A 23,717-nucleotide genomic window follows, 5' to 3' on the forward strand; every position below is an offset into this window, starting at 1 on the left:
TTCTTGTTGGACTGAGATCCCAGTAAGACTGTCAGTGAGCTCTGTATAGGCATTAGTGATTTGATCAGGCTGCACACAGTGGACCCCTTTTCTGTACTGCCCTCTGCCTACCCTAGCTGCTTAATGCAAACACATGATCCTACTGTCAGTTTGCTCTGTAAGATGCTGAATTATACTTGGACTGATACTAACCAAATGTTATATGCTGTATTATTGTGATATCCAAGAATCTGAACTGAAAAAACTACGTTTCCCTTATTTTACAGGTTGGAAGATCAGACAAAGAAGCTCCACAAAGACATGAAGAAAAGCACAGAGGCTGATATAGGTGTGTTGTTGACACAGTGTTCATATTTTGATCAGTCTCTGGAAAAAACATTCCCACTGATCATGTTTTCTTTCATGTACAAATCTTCTTTAAATCATTAGCTTTCTCTCATTCAATTAATCTCCTTCACACTCTCGGCATACATTTACTGACACCGTAATTGTTGTTGCCTGTCAGGGTTTTCAGGGACAATGTCTCTTGTGCAATTTTGGAAAATGAGGTTACCCTAATTTCAGTAGCCCTTAAAAATATGCAATGTTTCTCACACTCTTCCTACTCATAGCTTTCAGCTTACATTCTGTTTTACATTTCTACTACTAAGAAAGATATTTATTTTTTGTTGGAGCTTTTGGAAATGGAAATGGGTATCTTTGGGAGGAGCAGTAGCAGAAATTGCCCCTGGTAGCGTTCTACTCTGAGGGTGGAGAGGGGAAGGATGGGGGAGTGAGGGGCTTCTTCATTTCCTCTGCTTTGTGCTCTGGAATATGGGATGATACCTCATCAAAGTATCAGAGCTGTCAACATCTTGTTATAATTAATGGATTCCATCTGTTGCACAGGTCCTTTCTCCACCAACTGCCACCAAACAACAAAGAGTGGACCTGCCTGCACAGCACAGTGTGCTCCACGCAGCGTTTCATAATGGCAATCATTTGTCTAGTCTATTTAAAGTAAGACGATGAAATTGTGGGCTCTTCTGGGGCAAGTCCACAAGTCATTAGAGATGAATTTTTATAGAGTCAGGATATCACTGGCCACAAGCCATTTATACCATTGGCAACACAAATCTTTATTACCTAACTAAAAATAGAACACACAATGGAATTAAAATTGAACTGTCCAGTGAAAATCACACTTTTAAAAGTTCATATTCTCATACCTAAATAATGTTGCTGATTCATTCTATACTCGTATTTGTGGCCAAAGTATACATTGGAGAAAAAAACACTTAAAAAACCCACCTCAAACTTGTATCTCAAACAGACAATTAAAAAAAAAGCTTGCTATTTAAGCAATAAGGCACGGAGGGTGTTGTAAATGGCCAATATACCACGGCTAAGGGCTGTTCATATGCGCAACGCAGAGTGCCTGGATGCAGCACTTAGCCGTGGTATATTGGCCATATATCACAAACCCCCGAGATGCCTTATTGCTATTATGAACTGGTTACCAAAGTAATTAGAGCAGTAAAAATAAATGTTTTGTCATACCAGTGGTATATGGTCTGATACACCACAGATGTCAGCCAAACCACCCAGTTTATAATTCCTTATAGAACATGATGTCATGTTGGCTCATTGGCTGAGTTTGCCAATCAGCAGTCTACTCACATGAATATTTCTAATGATCGGTGTGCGGCCACACCATTTTGTTGTTGAGGTACACAGAAAAGCTGCTTTTTTTAACATACTTAATTACATTTTTTTGTAATGTGTCTTTACCCGATCCTCAGAGCTCAGAGGCCTCAGTTGAGTTTGATGTGGGGTTTTCTATTTTACTTTACGTCTTATCAACTTCTCTGTATGTCCCCAGTGCAGCTAATTTATTTTGACAGTGATGCGGTGATCCGATATGTGCTCTGTGTCTAAGATAAAGTGTCAGGAGTGCAGATTAACTGTAATTGGCGTTGGCACTATAGAAACATTTGCACACATTCCCAGTGCTTTTGTGAATATTCATCACAGCAGCCAAGCCCACCACCCCCTCGACTCTCTCCAACTGATGCTGCTAATTCTCTATCCTACTTTTCCTTTTCGCTTATTTAACTTTTGTGTCTGTCAAATGCCCACAGTGTCAGTCCTGGCACGGGTACTCACCTCTGCTGCTAGCCATGCCCATCAAGCATGTCTGTGCCAAATAGCCAAACCAAGCCAAACATTAATAATACCGTTTGTACATGTAACTGCCAAAATAATGGAAACACTTGAGTAAGTTATATATTTGCAAAGTATATTGAAAGCAGGTGCTTTCACACAGGTGTGGTTCCATCCCATCATGCTCAGGGAAGGCTCATGTATAACATTTCTGCGCAGGCAATTATTTTGGCTACCATGGCTATAGGATTATACAATGCCCCCATCCACAGGGCATGAGTGGTCTCTGAATGGTTTGATGAGCATGAAAATGATGTAAACTAAATAACATGGCCATATCAGTCACTAGATCTCAACCCAGCGGAACACTTATGTGAGATTCTGGAGCGACGCATGAGACAGCTTTTATTACCACCATCAACAAAACACCAAATTATGGAATTTCTCATAGAAGAATGGTGTTGCATCCCTTCAATAGTTTCAGACACTTGTAGAATCTATGTCAAGGTGCATTGAAGCTGTTCCGGCTTGTGGTGACCCAATTACACTTTATTTAGTTGTTTCCTTTATTTTGGCAGTTACCTGTATGTTTCTCCATTCTCTATTCAGTTATGGCTTATTTTCTTTCTCTCTATATCTCTCTCCTTCCCTCCCTCCCTTCCTATTTCCCTCTTTTTCAGGACCAGTTTTACCATTTGAATACTAATATTCTCTGCCTGTTTTATGTCTTTCAGCGATGTCCAAGGCAGCAGTGAAGATCTCAGGTGACCTGCTCAGTAACCCGCTGTGTGAACAGGACCAGGCCTTCCTGGAGTCCATGACGGCTCTGGACACAGCCATGAAGAGGATGGACTCCTTTAACCAGGAGAAGGTCAGTGTCAGGACCTGTCCGTGCTTCTCTCACACTGCCTCACACCACAGCCGAGTCATTCTCCTAGATTGTATTCTAAGTGGGGTGCATCGAAATTGTCTATTGAAACCAAAATAAACGATATACTCTTTTAGGCAGGGAGGCCTGTACAGTGGTAGAAGAAACCCTCCCCCAGCCTAGCTTTCACAGCTCTACCTATGGGCATTTTATTCAGTATTCTGACAGATATGCCTCATACGCTCCCCTCTCTTCAAACACTCAAAGGGCAGAAACCAAAAGGGGTTGATTGGCCTAAGTGTATTTTCATCATTGTCAATATTGCGTAACTGTGTGAACGAGAAAAAAATCATCTCACTCTTCTCGTCTTTTGAAAGCGCCTCCAGCAGCACACTGGTCTATTAGCTGCTCATCTTTGTCAAATATCAGAGAGCTGTAGATCGGATGCATTTGTGACTCACTAGTGTTTAAAATAACTCGTACTATGGAATAGCTTCACTTGGGAATGTCACAGGCTGTTTTAATGGGATCTGTTCTCTGCATGATCTTCCCCAGTCCCTCTCTGTGAGCAATTCTACTTCTGCTCTTAGCTCCTTTGTTATTTGCCATGTGTGCTTCACATATTGGATTAAAATCATCGCTGCAGGTAATTGCTAAGGAAATCATAGGGTTGGCATTGCATGTGTTTCTACAGGGCATTGCACTGTGAGAGGCATCTCTGTTAAGGTAGAGAAGTCAGTCACACAGGGAATCACACTGATCATCAAGAATGCAGAAGAAAATAAATAGTATGAGACCTGATTATACTATATCTTCAGAAGAGTGCTTTTGCCTTTGACTAGTATTCCCAGCATCCTTTTATTTGCTGGTGGCTTTACCTTGAGTGACCAATGTTCAGCTCTGTACATATTCTGAAGATCTCTGTGAATTCCTTTCAAGCGCTCAACAACAAGGCATTCTTCAAGAAAAGACTAGAGACATACACCACGTAAACTGTGCTCAGATGTAATCAAGATATACAGTAGCCATTTGAAATGACTGGACAAAGTTAAGTGTGGTGACTGCTTGAGGTTCACAGCTTGTGACCTATGGTGGGTTGCTTCTTAGTGGTCTGCCAAGAAGAACAGTCCTTCAATTTTGACTGTATTTAATATGGAATGTCTTCTGAAGATTGGAAATGAGTAACATTTTCATACATTTTAACATCAAAATCCTTTCAGCTCAAATTCTGGAATCTTTACAAAAGCAGAAGCATTGCCAATATTTTCTACCCACCTGTTATGAAATGTAGGCAATTAAGAGTATCCATTTTCAGTCTGCTTTTCTCTTTCCTTCTCCACTTCCCTCTTAGTTAAACAGTGTCAAGACCCTAAAGGGTAGTTAACATCTCTTATTGGTTTCCTCTGAGCCCTCATCCCTTTGACTACGCTAATAACCTTCATCACCTTCACACAACCTGGGAGGCCAGCTTTGCACTACACAGCATTCATCTTGTTGGACTATTTGAGCTTTCCAAATCATCTCGAATTGGTTTTGAGCTACTTTGAGTCATACGGTCAGGAACAGCTAGATGTCAATGCGGTATTGTATTTTTTTAAATGTTTTAAATATTTTTTTTTTACATCCCAGGTCAATAACAAAAGGTGCAGGTTTGCTCTACAGTGTGTAGGAGTGGAGGCGTTGGCTGGCTCCATAGGGTGTAATTTCCTTCCTTGGCTTCATGGCCATGGTCTGCTGGACAGGGCTCCAGCCAGGCAGCATGGAGCCAAATACACCTTCTGACTTCTGGAGGCGAAGCAGTTAGAAAATAATACAAAATACATGATTCTCCATCATATCCAGCCTGCTTGTTTTTTTTCTTCGTGATTTTTAAGTGGCCTTCAGAGAGAGTTTTTGACATGCAACCCTTCTGTTATCACAAAATGGTACTTGAGTTTAGGGGCCTCCTTTTTCAGCCAGTCTCAGTCAGCAAGATGTTTAACGTGACCGTGTTCTGCTACGGTATGTTTCTCTGTGCCGCTTAGCTTGGCATTCGTTAAACTGGTTGAAACCTGACGGCAAAGTTTTTTTAGGCCCTTGGTTGGTCAGTTGGTTCAATATTTGGAATATCACCTCAGGAGTCCAGAGTTGTTAAAGCCCAGCGCAGCTCACCAGAATCATACTCCACCAGCTCTCCCTCCAAGCTGGCTGTTCTTCCTTCTGACGGCACCGCCAACGACTCAACTGCTCAAGCAAAACAGACACCGAAGCAAACATTCTTTGCTCGCCTTGGTGTTGAGACGAGATGATTCGCCGCGGGGGCTGCGATTGAGCGAGCGGATAAAACGTGCAGGGATAATGAAGGCAGCAGTGGCCCAGGCCTGTGTGTTTATTTCTAGGGCTGAGGAGGGCGCGGAGCCCCCCCGGCATACTGCTGCTGAAGTCAAGCCCTAGTGAAAATGGCGGCTGAGCAGTAGCGGATGCTCCGTTTGGAGGGGTATTGATTTCCTCCGCGATCTGCATGTATTTTTGGGAGGCCTGTGTGCCGGGATGGCCTCTGCCCCGTGACTCACTCACAGAGACTGCTGCTAGAGCTCCGGCCTCAGGCACTGCTGGGCCTCAGCTGAATAGTCCTGCCCCCCTCTCTGTGGGAAAGGGCAGAGGGTAGAGGGCACCAGCATGCTTAAGCAAATGTGCTGGTGTTGTTCTCCCCGCTTACTGCATGCACTCACCTCGGCAGCAGCGCAGCTCCAGCCTTTTCACTCTCCCAGGGAGGGGGTGATGGTGTGAATATGTAAAACAGAGGAAAATGTGAATTCCCATGTACTTATTTGTTATTGGTTCTCTCAAACTACATTCATTCGCATTATGTATTTGGAAAGATGCCTTGCGATTGTTTGTGTGTGGGTGTATATTCTCAGAGACTGTCAGGGCATTCACAAAGCTTTGCTGTTGTACAGTATTTGCTTCTTAAGTTCTGTGATTGACTATCCTTCCAATAACTAGTGAATGATTGATTAGTTGTACTAGGCTCATTGTTCTCATGGAGCTGTCACTTCATGGAGTTGTCTTGCCACTTTTATTCCTCATTGAAATGATTTGAACGATACTCTTCACTGGAGATGTTTGCCGGGTTAACTTAGCGTTCTGTCAGAGACGTAGATCTACGAGTCATTTTGAATCTGCAATGTAAATGACTTTGTAAACTTTATTAAATGTTTGCCAACTTCTGTCGATGAGACTTTGGCACCCGGGCTGGAGGCCTCGAGATGAGATGTTCATTTACTTCCACTTAACAAAGCCCCCCCCCCTCCCCTGTCGGCTCCGAGAAGGAGAATGCAGGAAAATATAAACTGTTATTGTTAAAATGTTTGTTTGCAAAGAACTTTCATCTTGTAAGGCAGCCCACCCTCCGCAGGATTTGAAATCAGTGGGGCTTAGCTTTCATGTCCGTCCCCTGACAGTTGCATCCTTTTGTATTGTTCAGCTCTATGAATATTCAGGTGTTTCTCCTCGGGGCTTGTGTACAATAAAAGAGTCAACGTCACAAAAGTTTCTTGCAACCCGCCTCACCTCCCTCCCCTCTATTGTCTTGAGTGCTCTGTTTGAAAATACACAATTGTTGATATTTTTTTTATCATGCTGTTAATGTGTGGGACTATTTTGTATTTTGTTCAACTTAAAGTAATTAACTTTGACAACAAATTTCAAGTATTAAAGACATTCCCTTTCAATTTAAGAGAAGTACTGGACTTTTTAAATGAATGTTTGACCCGTGTTTGTTCGTCCATAGGTGAACCAGATCTCAAAGACGGTGATCGATCCTCTGAAAAAGTAAGTGTCTATCTGGACCTGCACCTCTCCTATTGTCTGCATATTTTTAATACATCACAAGCAGCAGCTGCTGTGTCTTAAAAGCTGCTCTGTCTGTAGAGTGGGAAGGAGCACACACTTAAGGGGAGCTTAGCACTAGCTCCAGAAGGCTCTGTAATAAAGCATAGTTGATAGTAAAACTGGACTGGACTGGGGAGTGAATGGGGCTGCTGTGGTGGTGTGTCTGGAAGAAAGTTTACTTGGTTCCCCTTCCCTACTCTCGCCCCCGTCCGTCCAAGCACCACACTATACACACACACACTATACACACACACTATACACACACACTATACACACACACACACACACGCACACAGTGCAGAGGCGGTAGAGGGAGTGGCCAAGCCGGGAGCAAGGATCCCACCCGTCTTCCGTAGTGCTTGTTAAGGTCCTACTTCCTCCTGCTGACCCCTCCCCGGAGGCTGTTTTTTGGAGCGGGGTGTGTGTGTGTGTTTGAAAAAGAGAGACTTGGTGCGCTTGCCAGTGAATTTGTGTGTTTAACTTTTGTTTATAACCACAAATCGGTCTGAAATCCCTGATCTTTTCATATCAAACCCTTCACAAAGTGAACTTTGATCGAACATAAGAATGCTATGAGTTAGTGTATGTGTGCGTGTGCTATTGGCCTCTTCCTCTTGTGTTCTGGTGCCGGAGCTGTGACAGGATGGAATGGTTCTAATTTCCTCTTCCTGGTGGGCGGCAGGCGGACGTGTGGGCAGGCCCTGAATATGGCAGAGGGCCCAGCTTCCTGGGCCAAGGGCAGGAGATTGGCTGGAGAGCAGGACTTGTCTCAGGACAGTACACACATACCGCATTGGACAAACACATTATGGGGAGTCACTGTACTAACAGGATGGGCTCTGAGGCCAGATGAAGTTAGCCTCTCACTTATATGAGATTGAAATAGGTCAGGAAGTAGTAGATTTAGTCCTGCATGCATAAACAATGTTTTAAGATGGGGAATACAAGCCGCCAGCCCTTTTGCTGTATATGGCGTTGAAGCACAGCATAATGTAATTAATCATCGAGGTATAGAGGACTGATCTATTAAGCCACCATACATTAAGCTTCCATTAGTCCACCAGTAACTGAATGTTGACCATTGTTTCTGAAGTCTCGGTACTCTTTTGATGTTTTTGTGTCGATCTGTAAGAACATGTGTGGAATCTTAAATGGAGCAGAGAATGGTCCGAGCCTGGAAAGTCTCTTAATGGAGGGTTTTATTTGTCCCTTCAATGGGCTGTGTGTGTACGTGCCGGCCGGTGTGTATTCACATTTAGGCCACACTTAGTTGGGTCATTAACACTCACTGTATTAACACATCCAGGAAATAATGAGCTCAGAAAGGTCAGTCTTTCTCCTCACCCCTCTCCCTTCCTCTCCCTTTCTCTCTCTCTCCCTTTCTCTCTCTCCCTCTCTTTATCTGTCTAACTCTCCCTTAGTCTCTCTCCCTTTATCTGTCTCTCTCCCTGTCTCCATACCTCTAACTCTTTCTCTCTCCCCGTTTTTCTTTCTCTGTCTCTCTCCATCCATTCAGCGGGATCAGTGAATGACATCAGTCTGTTTATGTGGAGGGAGGGGGAGTGTGTGGGCATGAGTCGTTGCTGTTATCTGGGCCTCCTAGCCGAACCCGTTCTGCTCCATTGCTCTTTTGGGTAAGACTGAAGGCAGCTCTGTCGTAAAGACGTGCTCTGGTCCAAGCAGTGGCAGGGCAAACCAGCACTGCTCCTTTAAGCTAGCAAGGCTGGGAAATGGACTTCCCCGACACTCTGGTTAAGTTAGCCTGCTTTGGGAGTTAAGGTGCTGTTGGATTTCTGTTGTTGTGAAATAGTAGCAATTAGATGTGTTTAAGGGGGTGACTCAAAATGACGTAGCCTATAAACTAGCCTACGTTTTAATCACAGAAAAGTTTTTTATTTGTATGTTTTTATGTTCAGTCTAGACTCAAGCCAACCCCCCCCCGCTGCCTTATCTGGGGGGTTTTCTGCTCTTGCCTTTTTATATCTGGTGGATCAGGTATCTAGCTTGCGTTAGTCCTCTCACTTTCCATTAACCGAGTCAAAGCATAAGGCATGTTGCGGCAGAGCAAACCTACCCTCTATAAAAACAGAGGTTCTGCTGGCACATATTCAACATACTCTGTCTTTACCCTTTTTACACTTAGCCTAGCCTACACAACAAACGGCAAAAACATAAACGCATGCAACAATTTCAAAGATTTTAATTCAAATCAAATGTTATTTGTCACATACACATGGTTAGCAGATGTTAATGCGAGTGTAGCGAAATGCTTGTGCTTCTAGTTCCGACAAGGCAGTAATAACCAACGAGTAATCTAACTTAACAATTTCACAACAGCTACAAGTTATGCCAGCAGCATACCACCCTGCATACCACTGCTGGCTTGCTTCTGAAGCTAAGCAGGGTTGGTCCTGGTCAGTTCCTGGATGGGAGACCAGATGCTGCTGGAAGTGGTGTTGGAGGGCCAGTAGGAGGCACTCTTTCCTCTGGTCTAAAAAAATATCCCAATGCCCCAGGGCAGTGATTGGGGACACTGCCCTGTGTAGGGTTAAATGGGTGTAGGGTTAAATGGGTGTCCTGACTCTCTGAGGTCATTAAAGATCCCATGGCACTTATCGCAAGAGTATGGGTGTTAACCCCGGTGTCCTGGCTAAATTCCCAATCTGGCCCTCAAACCATCACGGTCACCTAATAAACCCCAGTTTACAATTGGCTCATTCAACCCCCTCCTGTAACTATTCCCCAGGTTGTTGCTGCAAATGAGAACGTGTTCTTAGTCAACTTACCTGGTAAAATAACAGATAAATAAAATAAGTGTAAAGGGATGAAGAATATGTACATAAAGATATATGAATGAGTGATGGTACAGAACGGCATAGGCAAGATGCAGTAGATGGTATCGAGTACAGTAAATACGAGATGAGTAATGTAGGTTATGTAAACATTAAGTGGCATTGTTTAAAGTGGCTAGTGATACATTTTTTTACATGTATGGCAGCAGCCACTCAATGTTAGTGGTGGCTGTTTAACAGTCTGATGGCTTTGAGATAGAAGATGGGTTAGGGCCGTGTGCAGTGTGGTTGCGATTGTGGACCTGTTGGGGCAGTAAGCAAATTGGAATGGGTCTAGGGTGTCAGGTAGGGTGGAGGTGATATGGTCCTTGACGAGTCTCTCAAAGCGGCAGGGTAGCCTAGTGGTTAGAGTGTTGGGCTAGTAACCGGAAGGTTGCAAGTTCAAATCCCCGAGCTGACAAGGTACAAATCTGTCGTTCTGCCCCTGAACAGGCAGTTAACCCACTGTTCCTAGGCTGTCATTGAAAATAAGAATTTGTTCTTAACTGACTTGCCTAGTTAAATAAAGGTAAAATAAAAAGCACTTCATGATTACGGAAGTGAGTGCTACGGGGCGGTAGTCGTTTAGCTCAGTTACCTTAGCTTTCTTGGGAACAGGAACAATGGTGGCCCTCTTGAAGCATGTGGGAACAGCAGGCTTGATTGAATATGTCCGTAAACACACCAGCCAGCTGGTCTGCGCATGCTCTGAGGACGTGGCTGCGGATGCCGTCTGGGCCTGCAGCCTTGCAAGGGTTAACACGTTTAAATGTTTTTCTCACGTCGGCTGCAGTGAAGGAGAGGCCGCAGGTTTTGGTAGCTGGCTGTGTCAGTGGCACTGTATTGTCCTCAAAGCGAGCAAAGGAGAGGACGCAGGTTTTGGTAGCTGGCTGTGTCAGTGGCACTGTATTGTCCTCAAAGCGAGCAAGGAAGTTGTTTAGTCTGTCCGGGAGCAAGACATCCTGGTCCGCGACGGGGCTAGTTTTCATTTTGTAATCCGTGATAGACTGTAGACCCTGCCACATACCTCTTGTGTCTGAGCCGTTGAATTGCGACTCTACTTTGTCTCTATACTGACACTTAGCTTGTTTAGCTACACTGTTTGTATTCGGTCATGTTTCCGGTCAACTTGCCCTGGTTAAAAGCAGTGGTTTGCGCGAATTCTGCCATCAATCCACAGTTTCTGGTTTGGGAATGTTTTAATAGTTGCTGTGGGTATGACATCGCCAATGCACTTGCTAATGAACTCACCGAATCAGCGTATTCGTCAATGTTGTTGTTTGACGCAATGTGGAACATATCCCCCAATCCACGATGTGTCTAGACTGGGGGGGAATATATGTGGCTGTGATTATAATCGAAGAGAATTCTCTTGGTAGATAATGCGGTCGACATTTGATTGTGAGGAATTCCAAGTCAGGTGAACAGAAGGACCCCCCCGCCCCTCTTCTTACCAGAAAGATGTTTGTTTCTGTTGGCGCGATGCGTGAAGAAACCAGCTGGCTGTACCGACTCCGATAGCCTTTCTCAAGTGAGCCATGATGTCTCTCTGGAAGGCTACCCTTGCTCGGATTTCATCAACCTTGTTGTCAAGAGACTGGACATTGGCGAGTAGTATGCTCGGGAGCGGTGCGCGACCGGGAGCATTCAACCAGGTAAGGTTGGGCAGGCTCGGTGCTCAAGAGCTCCAGTGCGCCTGCACGGTCCGGTCTATCCAGTACCACCTCCACGCACCAGCCCTCCGGTGGCAGCTCCCCGCACCAGGCTTCCTGTGCGTGTCCTCGGCTCAGTACCACCAGTGCCAGCACCACGCACCAGGCCTACAGTGCACTTTGCCTGTCCAGTCTCCCGCCTGTCCAGCGCTGCCGGAGTCTCCCGCCTGTCCAGCGCTGCCGGAGTCTCCCGCCTCTCCAGCGCTGCCGGAGTCTCCCGCCTGTCCGGCGCTGCCAGAGCTGCCAGTCTGCAAGGAGCCGCCAGAGCTGCCAGTCTGCAAGGAGCCGCCAAAGCTGCCAGTCTGCAAGGAGCCGCCAGAGCTGCCAGTCTGCAAGGAGCCGCCAGAGCTGCCAGTCTGCAAGGAGCCGCCAGAGCTGCCAGTCTGCAAGGAGCCGCCAGTCTGCATGGAGCCGCCAGAGCCGCCAGTCTGCAAGGAGCCGCCAGTCAGCATGGAGCAGCCAGAGCCGCCAGTCAGCACGGAGCAGCCAGAGCCGCCAGTCAGCACGGAGCAGCCAGAGCCGCCAGTCAGCACGGAGCAGCCAGAGCCGCCAGTCAGCACGGAGCAGCCAGAGCCGCCAGTCAGCACGGAGCAGCCAGAGCCGCCAGTCAGCACGGAGCAGCCAGAGCCGCCAGTCAGCACGGAGCAGCCAGAGCCGCCAGTCAGCACGGAGCAGCCAGAGCCGCCAGTCAGCACGGAGCAGCCAGAGCCGCCAGTCAGCACGGAGCAGCCAGAGCCGCCAGTCAGCACGGAGCAGCAAGTGCCGCCAGTCAGCACGGAGCAGCCAGGATCCGCCAGTCAGCCAGGATCCGCCAGTCAGCCAGGATCCGCCAGTCAGCCAGGATCCGCCAGTCAGCCAGGATCTGCCAGAGCCGCCAGTCAGCCAGGATCTGCCAGTCAGCCAGGATCTGCCAGAGCCGCCAGTCAGCCAGGATCTGCCAGAGCCGCCAGGATCTGCCAGAGCCATCAACCTGCCTGAGCTTCCTCTCAGTCCCGAGCTACCCCTCAGTCCCGAGCTACCCCTCAGTCCCGAGCTGTCCCTCAGTCCGGAGCTGTCCCTCAGTCCGGAGCTGTCCCTCAGTCCGGAGCTTCCCCTCAGTCCAGTGGGGCCCTTTGTTAGGGTTACTAGGCCAAGGTCGGCGGCGAGGGTCGCCAATCTAAGGACGCGATGCAAGCGGACTAAGACTATGTTGGAGTGGGGTCCACGTCCCGCGCCGGAGCCGCCACCGTGGACAGACGCCCACTCGGACCCTCCCCTATGGGTTTAGGTGTGCGGCCGGGAGTCCGCACCTTGGGGGGTGGGGGGGGGGGGGGGGGTTCTGTCACGCCCTGGTCTTAGTATTTTGTGTTTTCTTTATTATTTTGGTCAGGCCAGGGTGTGACATGGGTTATTTATGTGGTGTGTTTTGTCTTGGGGTTTTTGTAGGTTATGGGATTGTGGTATAGTAGAGTAGTCTAGGAAAGTCTATGGTTGCCTGGAGTGGTTCTCAATCAGAGGCAGGTGTTTATCGTTGTCTCTGATTGGGAACCATATTTAGGCAGCCATATTCTTTGAGTGGGGCTGTTCCGGTTTTTCACGTTACGTTTAGTGTTTTTGTATTGTTCGGTATTATCTTCATTAAAGATGTATCAAGATAACCACGCTGCATTTTGGTCCTCCTTTCCTTCGACGGAAGAAAACCGCAACAGCGACACATCTCCTTTGCCTAGAGTTGATGCGGCTGTTGATTGTGGCCTGTGGAATGTTGTCCCACCCATCTTCAATGGCTGTGTAAAGTTGCTGGATATTGGCAAGAACTGGAATACGCTGTCATACACGTTAATACAGAGCATCCCTAACGTGCTCAATGGGTGACATGTCTGGTGAGTGCAGGCCATGGAAGAGCTTGGACATTTTTAGCTTCCAGGAATTGTGTACAGATGTGAGCATCTTCCTACTGAAGTCGGTTACATCGCCAAACTTCAGTCAAGTCAAGACTCTGGTGAGGACGACGAGCATGCAGATGAGTTTCCCTGAGAGAGTTTCTGGCAGTTTGTGCAGAAATTCTTCAGTTGTGCAAACCTACAGTTTCATCAGCAGTCCGGGTGACTGGTCTCAGACGATCCTGCAGGTGAATAAGCTGGATGTGGAGGTCCTGGGCATGCATGGTTATACGTGGTCTGCGGTTGTGAGGCCGGTTGGACGTACTGCCAAATTCCCTAAAACAACGTTGGAGGCGGCTTATGGTAGAGAAATTAACATTCAATTCTCTGGCAACGACTCTGGTGGATATTCCTGGAGTCAGCATGCCAATTGCACGCTCCCTCAACTTGAGACATCTGTTGCATTGTCTTTTATTGTCCCCAGCACAAGGTGCGCCTGTGTAATGATCATGCTGTTTAATCAGTTTCTTGATATGCCACACCAGTCAGGTGGATGTATTATCTTGGCAAAGGAGAAATTCTCACTAACAGGGATATAAACAAATTTGTACACAACATTTTAGAGAAATAAGCTTTTTGTACGTATGGAAAATATTTTATTTCAGTTCATGAAACATGGGGCCAACACTTTACATGTTGCATTTATATTTTTGTTCAGAATACTTTGTATTTTCATTACTCAATCACAAAATATGCATAATTTATGAGTAATCTTGGCTTTCAATGTTAGTCCCTCATTTCATAGTGAGATATGGGAGGTCAACATATTCTTAGAGATACCTTTTTGTTATTTTAGCAATGTGAAATTGACGGTGTTAAGTGGAGCGGTCAGTGAGCCTGCCAGACTAAGGTTCCTCCGAGGTCTCTGGTCAGCTCCAGCTGGGCTGGTTGGTCCAGACTGGGGCTTGGCTGACTGTCGGGTTGTGTCGGTCCAGCTATGGATCAGCTTGTCATAAACAAGCTCTGTCGACCAGTTGCTATTTTCGTCCACCTGCTATTTTCAGCCAGCCACCACACCCTAAATGACCAGTCACACAGACGGTGGTAGTGCGCCCTTGGTCCAGCAGAGCCTGGGCTAGACACGGCTGGAGTAAATATAGGCTAGTCTGGAGCTGACCGGTCAGTATGTGGACGTCAGTCCAGAGACATCTAGGGAAATGTCCAAACCAGCCAGCGATCTAGCCCAAACTATCATTATGCAGCGTGTAAAGTGACCTTCAAACACAGCCACTGTCACTCCATTACATGTCTGAGTTACAGTTGAGTCAGACAGGCTCCCACAGAGCTCCTCTTTAGACAGTCTGAGCACAACACGGACACATTGGCATCCTCTCGGAGCACTACCTCTAGGTATAAAAGCATTGGGACAGTGAGGAGATCATTAGTGTGGAAGGACGGGATCAACTTCTTATATCGGTTCACACAGGTGTCAGTCACATCATTAAGAGGAAGGACTGACTGTCGCCACTACCAGATACCGCCTACCTACAATGTGATCATGTGTGAGGGTGACTAAGTGACCTAAATGCTGTCATTACTACTCTTTTGCGTTGCTGTAGTCATCAGACATCATGGCACCTCATGACACCATGCAGAGGTGGTGTGAGGTGATGTGCTCTGGTGGAGGAGAATGCGGTCAGCCTTTGTGCCTTTTTAGTGAGCCAGTGTGGTGTGTAATGTCATGGACCAATGGAATTTTTTCAGAGTGCACTCGTGCCTAGAGGGTGGTTGCATAATCCCCTGGCACTCGAAGTATGTGAACACTACACTGGAGCAAGAGGCAGATAGTAAACTACTAGAGGAAGGCATCCACTCTGCGCTGCCTGCTGTTAACTGAGCCAAAGGGATGTTTTATAAATGGAGGGAGAGCGTGGGCTGTGGGGCTGGGCTCTGTGACGTCGCCAAAACGATACAAGGCCGCTCCCTTCTCAACTTCCTGTGGGAAACAATCCACAGCTTGTCTGAGGCCCAGGTCACGTCACACTGCCCTCCTCCCAACGGCCCACCCCTCCACAGGGCTTACTCTACTCGGTGTTGAGGAATACTGGATTTCACAACCTTTTGTCAGGTCCATTGTCAATTCACTTCACCTGTTGCATAGTAAGTAGTGGGAAAGGAAGATTGGCTCATTGTTTGAGGAAAAAGTGAATCACTGGCACACTTTACGCTAGTGAGAGTAGCATACCAAGGAACTACGCTATAGCTATCTGCAGCCTGTATGAAATCATCTCAGATGATTAATAGAAAATCAAAGCAATGTCATCAGGTTATGAAACTTGCATTAGACCTGTGTAATTAAACATGCATGGTGAATATGACACCTGTCTTACTGTGCCTATATATAATCACACAATATATTAAAGTGCTCTCAAATGTGTGACACTTGGTTAGATTTTCTGACTAAACAGGTTGGCAACCATTTTTGTTTTGTAGTTTGGAAAATGTTCATCTCTTCCAAATGAAGTGGCGTAGCTGCATTTCTGCACTGTATTTCCCAATAAAAGCAGAACGCACAGAACCAGTGTGTTGGAGCAAAGTAAGTCCCAGGATGAGGCACGGACTCCTGTTGCTAAGTTACAGATGAGTGTTTCCTATTTTTAGTACCTAAGACAAGGATTCTCTCTGAAAGAATGTATTTTCATTTTGAATAACCTAATTGAAACCGAATGAATTGTTTCATGCCATTTTGCACTAGAGTAATTCAATATTAACAACCAAGGACAGTGTCTCCAGTCTACACTAAGAGGACTCCTACTTGAGGGTGCTTTTCTGTGTTACATGCATATCGGTCCAGGTGACCTCACACAAGCACACCTGTAAACCCCAATTCAAAAAGTTCTCAATGGTTCAGAAAAAGCATTGATTGTTTTTTCTTTTACAGTCTTTCAATCTTAAAGTGCAGTTTTCTATGCACATTTGTATTATTTCAAGACGACATTTAGGGTTCAGTTGGCATGATTGGTTTAGATGTATTGATCTGAATTGAGAGCACATTGCATTAAGTAGGAAGAATCAGTCAGATTGTTTGTTAATATGCAGTTGTTCCTCTGACAGGCCTCTTGCCTGTCTATGTTCACAGAGCAGTATCGTTTCTCGTTAGGCCTATGTCCACGTATATATCTCCGGTACAAAGCAGTGTCACTTTGTCTCCATGATGTGGTCCAGCAGTATCTCTGTCAGTCTCTGCGCCTAGATCCCATTCTCTGTGTCTCTGTGTGTCTCAGGTACAGCAGTGTGTTCCCCAGCCTCAACATGGCCGTGAAACGAAGGGAGCAAGCTCTACAGGACTACAAGAGGTTACAGTCCAAGGTAGAGAAGTATGAAGAGAAGGAGAAGACAGGTCCCATCATGGTCAAACTACACCAGGTACACTATATATGTAACAGAACTGTGCTAAAAGCGGCTGCTGGCACGTGTGTTGTCCACTTGAAATCTGTCTGTTGCGCAACCGAAGTCAGGCTTTAAGCTCTTGCCTTGCATGGTGTCAGTGTTTTGAATACAATCAATAAGTGAACAAGGTACAAATGCTGACTGGATATGAACAAACTGGACATGTGCACTCTTTTCACCCACACAAGCGACCAGGCTGTCAAGTATTGCCTTTTGAAAAGGCACTGCTGCACATAAACGGGCACGTCATTTAGTATTGTAGACACATTCGCTGAGACCTCTATGGCAGCATTCACAGATATCAATGCAGCGCTGCCTGGGCTCACACACCCTCACATGGGTGGCCACCCACACACATTGAGAAAAGCATTGTCAGTGGCACAAAGAGTCAAGAGGCCCCCTATGTCCCTGGCCTTTGAATCTCACAGCTCTTAGAGAAATGATCCTGACCAAACACTAACATGCCATTTAAAGACTCACAAAGGACAGACACACAGGGGAGTTACTTAAGATAAATATTACTTCACACAGGTGATTCTGTTCTACATATGTTATATCCCCTCTCGAGCACACACACATTGCGCACTCTATATCATTGCCTATTCATTGAGATATCATCTTTCTTAATGCCCACCAGACTACCCACTAATACATCACACACGTTCCTGATCAGCAGTGGCGTGGTCTGCACACAGCCAACTCTTCCCACATAACCCACTCCTCCTCACTTGTGATCGTGATTAGGCTTTTTCTTTTTTTCTCTGTTCTCTGTGGGAAGACATTTTCATTCTCCTGTTGTTTTTCACTGTTGTTGACGGATTACATTTCTGAGAACGTAGCTGATATGTTATGGTTGAGCCCCAGTAGTGATTATGAGGTATGCATAGGGCTGTTACGGTGACCGTATTACCGCCACACGGGCGGTCACGAGTTATGACGGCAGTTAAATTCCACGTGACCGTTTAGTCACGGAAATTAGACTTCTCCAAGCTCTGATGCTGCTGATGATCATTAGTAGCCTACCAAACTTGCTAACTGCCTGGTACTCGGCCCTCTATTGTCCCTCTAATCACTCTGACATCAATGCAAATGTAATCGAAAATCTAATCAAACACTTCATGACAGTCCATGAGCTCATGTTGCGCAACATTTCTATATGCTATGTGCTTTTGCTGTTCGTTAGGCCTACTCATCTTGTTGGCTGCTGAAAAGTAAATGTGGACAGTTCTTCCAATACCTTAAACATGCACCTCGGATAAGGACGTGTGCAGTTGCGTCCCTGATGTGTCGGTCTTCACTTGTAGCCTGTGAGAAAGACTCAATCATGTGACGGGCGTTGGCTAATAAGAATGTAGCTATCTGATAGAACCGTGGAGGTGAGAGGTGCTTTGGAGCACACAGCCAGGAGAAGGGAATTATAATTATTATTTTCAGCCCAAGGGCACAACGGTCACTGGTCGCAAAAGACATGTACTTTTTTAGGGTGCATTATGGCCACGCAAAGGGGATGAGGCCGGGAAATTCAAGAAATTATCAAGTGCTTGTCAAATTGTGAATGAAAGACTGATGAAGTGTGTACAGCTTGTGCAAGAAACAAAGCAGAGCTCATGCAACTTTTTTCAAATCATCATTAGTCTCATCATATAGCCTTAGAATGTACAAAAAGATTTGCAAGATAGCCCAATGTTTGTATCGCAACTAAAGATGCATAAATAACTCTGAATGAAGCATATAGGAGGACCTGTTTCTTTGTTAACCGCCCAACACAGAATAGCCGCATGTGTACACTCCCTCAAATCATTTGGAGAAAATATCCTTTCTATTTTTTTCAGCCATGTTCATTTGTATTCTTCATACAACAAAATAGGATAAAATAATGCCACGGAATTCTAAGCAAATCTTGTCTGCTAAATGAACTAGTGTAGCCAACAGCCATATTGCATAACCAGATCAGGGCCTAACATAAGGACAACTCAAGAGTATGCTATTCTGTTCTTCTGAAATAAACTCAATTTTCTTCATATCATATTTATTTAGACCAGTCTCTAAAACAAATAATGGATTTATTGTGATGGTGTGGGCTATATAACATGGATGGATTTATTAGACTTTTTAAAATAAAAAAAGAAACGTCCTCACTGTCAACTGCGTTTATTTTCAACAAACTTAACATATATAAATATTTGTATGAACATAAGACTCAACAACTGAGACATGAAACATTTTCACATAAATGGAATAATGTGTCCCTGAACAAAGGGGGAGGGTCAAAATAAAAAGTAACAGTCAGTATCTGGTGTGGCCACCAGCTGCATTAAGTACTGCAGTGCATCTCCTCCTCGTGGACTGCACCAGATTTGCCAGTTCTTGCTGTGAGATGTTACCCCACTCTTCCACCAAGGCACCTGCAAGTTCCCAGACATTTCTGGGGGGAATGGCCCTAGCCCTCACCCTCGGATCCAACACGTCCCAGACGTGCTCAATGGGTTTGAGATCCGGGCTCTTCGCTGGCCATGGCAGAACACTGACATTTCTGTCTTGCAGGAAATCACTCACAGAACGAACAGTATGGCTGGTGGCATTCTCATGCTGGAGGGTCATGTCAGGATAAGCCTGCAGGAAGAGTACCACATGAGGGAGGAGGATGTCTTCCCTGTAACACACAGTGTTGATTGCCTGCAATGACAACAAGCTCAGTCCAATGATGCTGTGACACACCGCCCCAGACCATGACGGACCCTCCACCTCCAAATCGGTCCCGCTCCAGAGTACAGGCCTCGGTGTAACCCTCATTCTTTCGACGTTAAACGTGAATACGACCATCACCCCTGGTGAGACAAAACTGTGACTTGTCAGTGAAGAGCACTTTTTGCCAGTCCTGTCTGGTCCAGCGACGGTGGGTTTGTGCCCATAGGCAACGTTGTTGCCGGTGATGTCTGGTGAGGACCTGCCTTACAACAGGCCTACAAGCCCTCAGTCCAGCCTCTGTCCGCAATAGGCTGAGAGACTGAGCACTGATGGAGGAATTGTGCATTCCTGGTGTAACTCAGGCAGTTGTTGTTGCCATCCTGTACCTGTCCCGCAGGTGTGATGTTCGGATGTACCGATTCTGTGCAGGTGTTGTTACATGTGGTCTGTCACTGCGACGATAAGCTGTCCGTCCTGTCTCCCTGTAGCGTTGTCTTAGGCGTCTCACAGTACGGACATTACAATTTATTTCCCTGGCCACATCTGCAGTCCTCATGCCTCCTTGCAGCATGCCTAAGGCACGTTCACGCCGATGAGCAGGGACCCTGGGCATTTTTCTTTTGTTGTTTTTCAGAGTCAGTAGAAAGGCCTCTTTAGTGTCCTATGTTTTCATAACTGTGACCTTAATTGCCTACCGTCTTTAAGCTGTTAGTGTCTTAAGGACCGTTCCACTGGTGCATGTTCATTAATTGTTTATGGTTCATTGAACAAACATGGGAAACCGTGTTTAAACCCTTTACAATGAAGATATTTGGATTTTTACAAATTATCTTTGAAAGACAGGGTTCTGAAAAAGGGACGTTTCTTTTTTTGCTGAGTTTAGATGTTCCAAATGTCTACATCAGTGGCTTGTAGGCCATGTGTGCTAAATATGTTTGCCAATTACTGTGAGACCGGCAGTTATTTGCTTGACAATCACCGGCTGACATGACCGCCACAGTCCTAGGTATGTATGCTAAAGCTTCAACTGGTCTTCTGTTTGCCCTAATCTGTCCAGGCCAGGGAGGAGCTGAGACCAGTCAGGGAGGACTTTGAATCCAAGAACAAGCAGCTGTTGGATGAGATGCCCAAGTTCTACCACAGCCGCATCGACTACTTTCAGCCCAGCTTTGAGGCACTCATCCGGGCACAGGTGAGCTATAGATAGTGTATGATTGGGTGCACACTTGTGACCGACCCAGTTTAACTCTGGTGAGCCATCTTTATAATGCATACATGCACAGTTATGAATTATAAGGCATTCAGTTGACACACAAAACCTGTTCACAACTTTCCAATCCCAGTTCAAATAGTTTCCAATGGGTTTTATTTGAGTCGTTTTAATAGATTGTTTATTTGGGTGTAGTGTTGCCCCTAGCTGTCTGTTGACCAGCATCAGAGCAAGAGAGAGTGGTAGTGTAGAAGAGAGTGTGTGTAATCCTCCCTGTCTCCCCACCCAGTCTTAATGTGATTAACCCCAGTGACGGCCCCACGCCTTCCTAATTAGCCCAGGTCTGTCTGTCTGTCCGTCTTGCTCCAGACTCTTTCTAACCTAGGAGCCCGGTCAGCCCGCCTCGCTATAACCAGCCCAGCAGCTGAGTCGAGTGCCCGCCACAGTCGCCCACCCTCCGCACCCTACCCCCACCCCCCGCCATGTCATTTCCTCTTATGGTTAAAGACTGACACACGCCTAATCAGATTGAGAAGTGGCCACGTCACTAGGACAGGCTGGCACCCCGCCCCCAAAAACACTGGCAGACAGACAGATGCCTATCAGACTCAGCAGACATGTCAATGATACTGCCAGGCAAGCCCATAGGGGGTTCAAAGGATATGTCTGCCCTTTGATCAATCCAAAGTGATGTCTTCTGTGACACAGAGTTCTGTACGTTCCTCTGTGTTCCTATGATAGCAGAGCAGGTGGGTAGGTTTGTGTGTGATGACTGTTACTAGTAGACTAAGTGAATGGAGCCCTCCTGGGTATAACAGCAGCGGAGCCTAATCTTCACTGGACTTGGTAGCTGCCATTAGGTCTCTGGTAATCTTGTTAGCTGATCAGGATTATCTCCTTCATAGTAGCGCTGTAATTTAACAATGGACATCACTGTGTCATTATCTCTTCCTAGAATGGTGATTATACAAGCATAATCATTCCCTATAAGATTTGGATTTAATAGAGACTGGTTGTGGATGAAAATTAATGGGTACAGATTTTGGGCCTTCCCACTGTTACATTGTCCCTGTTTCAGTGCTCTGTCCTCTATGGACACTGGACAAGCCTGTACTACTCAGTCATTTGCAAACAGACTGACTCACTGCTGAAGCAGCTTCAAACAGGAATGAGGGCCCTCTGATGGAGGCAGAGCGCTGATGACTCGAACATGCTCAGATAGCTCATCTCTAACTCTAGCAGTGTGAATTAGTGGGGTTGGGTCAGAAGGACAGACTCCAGAGCTGGGCTGGCGTACACAGCCACTCCTCCAGTACAGCCGCTACTGGGTGGTCAGTCAGTCAGCACAGCACAGCAGCCCAGTGGACCTCGGGTCCGGGCCAGCCCCCCTCAGCTGGCCCTGCAAGCGCAGTCTGGACTCCCACTCCCCCTCTCTCTCCCCCGGACATGCTGCATGGCTCCCAGAGCACCCTCACAATGCCTCTCTTTGTTCTGAGGCTCGAACACCACTAGTTCCATAAAACGGCTGTGAATGGGAAGCAATGCTCTGCTCTGCTGTGATCGGATGTGCCTGTCCACCTGTACAGATGCTGGATAATTGAGCCATTGTCTGAGTGTGGATTCCCGGTGGTTGTTCTTGGTTACGGTGTTCTGTACTACCTGTACAAACTGAAAGAAATTATGTTCTTTTGACACACGCTACTGTCATAATGATTGAGTTATTTTGCACCTGAGCCCATTGATAGACTAGATTGATAGAGATGGGCTCATATTGGATGCCAAATTTCTATGACTTTTTCTCCATTGAAATATTGATAGCGAAATAATCAAGAGTTGAGGTCTGATGAGCCGGTGTAGCTCTCTGTCTATATCAATATTTAGTCAATCAGGGCTAGGGTGAGGCCAAGGGTGTGTATTTGGGCGTTTGTTCAAAAATAAGTCACCGAGGTCATACAAATAATAGTCTGAATTTTGCTTCTTTTCATATGTGGTCCATGTAGACTTACTGGGATAATTGTAGAGACTGGATGACAAGAAGGATGTTCACGCCGGACCAGACACAGTGATCATGTGATCATGATCACAGTGATCATGTGACATGTATTCCATAGCTTTTTCACCAAGCCACTTTTCAAATGAAAAATATCCACTTTACCCCCACATACACCGGTAACTTAATAATCATGGCCCACTGATGTGGTCTAGGTGGCAGAGTTCGCTATAAACACACAGAGGCCTTTCAAACCGGGTACCTCTTCCGGTTAGCCAACTAAAGAGCTTCTGTTAATATAACTTTTGCTGCCACTGGCACACACATCATGTGGATAAGACATTTGGACTGAATTAAATGTCCTTTGATCAGATGTAATTAGTTGAAAATGGCTACATATTGTCATTTCTCTAGCAGCATGCATCCTGTGACAAAGCTCTTATAGTAGCATGTGGTTAACAGTCTTCTCCCTCGTCTACCCAGGAAAGATCTTCATTTTCCTATCTGAAATGGCCTCTATTTATTTTCTGTTATGGCCTACAGCCCATCAACGCCCATAATCGGCCAGCAGCAGCTATTATTTTATTCCAACCTCTATATAGAACAGAACAAACGTGCACATTTGCAAATAAATCAGAAATGCCCCCTTAAGTGTACTGTAGCATATGCATCGCTGCATGAATAAATATTGAAATGTGTGTGGGTTTCAAGGGGTTGTATTTCCCAGTACTTTCATTCTCGGCCCACTCTTCTGGAGTCTTGTAATGTGATTAAAGTCTATTAATCATCAAAGTATCTCTCCTGGGATTCTGACTCATGAACTGGGGGAAGAAGCAGGGGTGGGATGTGTCAGGAAAGCTTTCAGTGAACACTCTCTATCTCATGTTGCGATTGGAAGAGAAAAGGCAGGGTCACTACCCACTGAAGTTCTGGGGTTTGTTTTAGTTCTCCGGGCTCACTCCTTTACTTTGAATGGCTTTTCATTAGTGGAGGTGAAGGGCTGTAGGACCAGGACCAGCCTCTCTGCATGTTGTAAGTAAACTGTAAACGTAAGACCCTTTCCCTAACCATTCCATTCTTATCTCTTTCAG

At 46.0% G+C, this 23,717-nt stretch overlaps 1 protein-coding gene across 1 annotated transcript in view; it reads left to right on the forward strand.

The window, feature by feature from the left end:
* bin3 (bridging integrator 3) overlaps nucleotides 1–23,717 on the forward strand; it is a 37,964-nt gene that overhangs the window by 13,043 nt on the left and 1,204 nt on the right. Inside the window, exons 4-8 of the mRNA XM_021621485.3 lie at nucleotides 267–328; nucleotides 2,877–3,013; nucleotides 6,783–6,823; nucleotides 16,573–16,714; nucleotides 20,484–20,618. Coding sequence (XP_021477160.1) covers nucleotides 267–328; nucleotides 2,877–3,013; nucleotides 6,783–6,823; nucleotides 16,573–16,714; nucleotides 20,484–20,618 — 517 coding nt within the window. The remainder of the gene's footprint in view (nucleotides 1–266; nucleotides 329–2,876; nucleotides 3,014–6,782; nucleotides 6,824–16,572; nucleotides 16,715–20,483; nucleotides 20,619–23,717) is intronic.

This window comes from Oncorhynchus mykiss, chromosome 11 (genome assembly GCF_057628025.1).
Source record: "Oncorhynchus mykiss isolate SJ-2025 chromosome 11, ASM5762802v1, whole genome shotgun sequence".
NCBI classification, from domain to species: domain Eukaryota; kingdom Metazoa; phylum Chordata; class Actinopteri; order Salmoniformes; family Salmonidae; genus Oncorhynchus; species Oncorhynchus mykiss.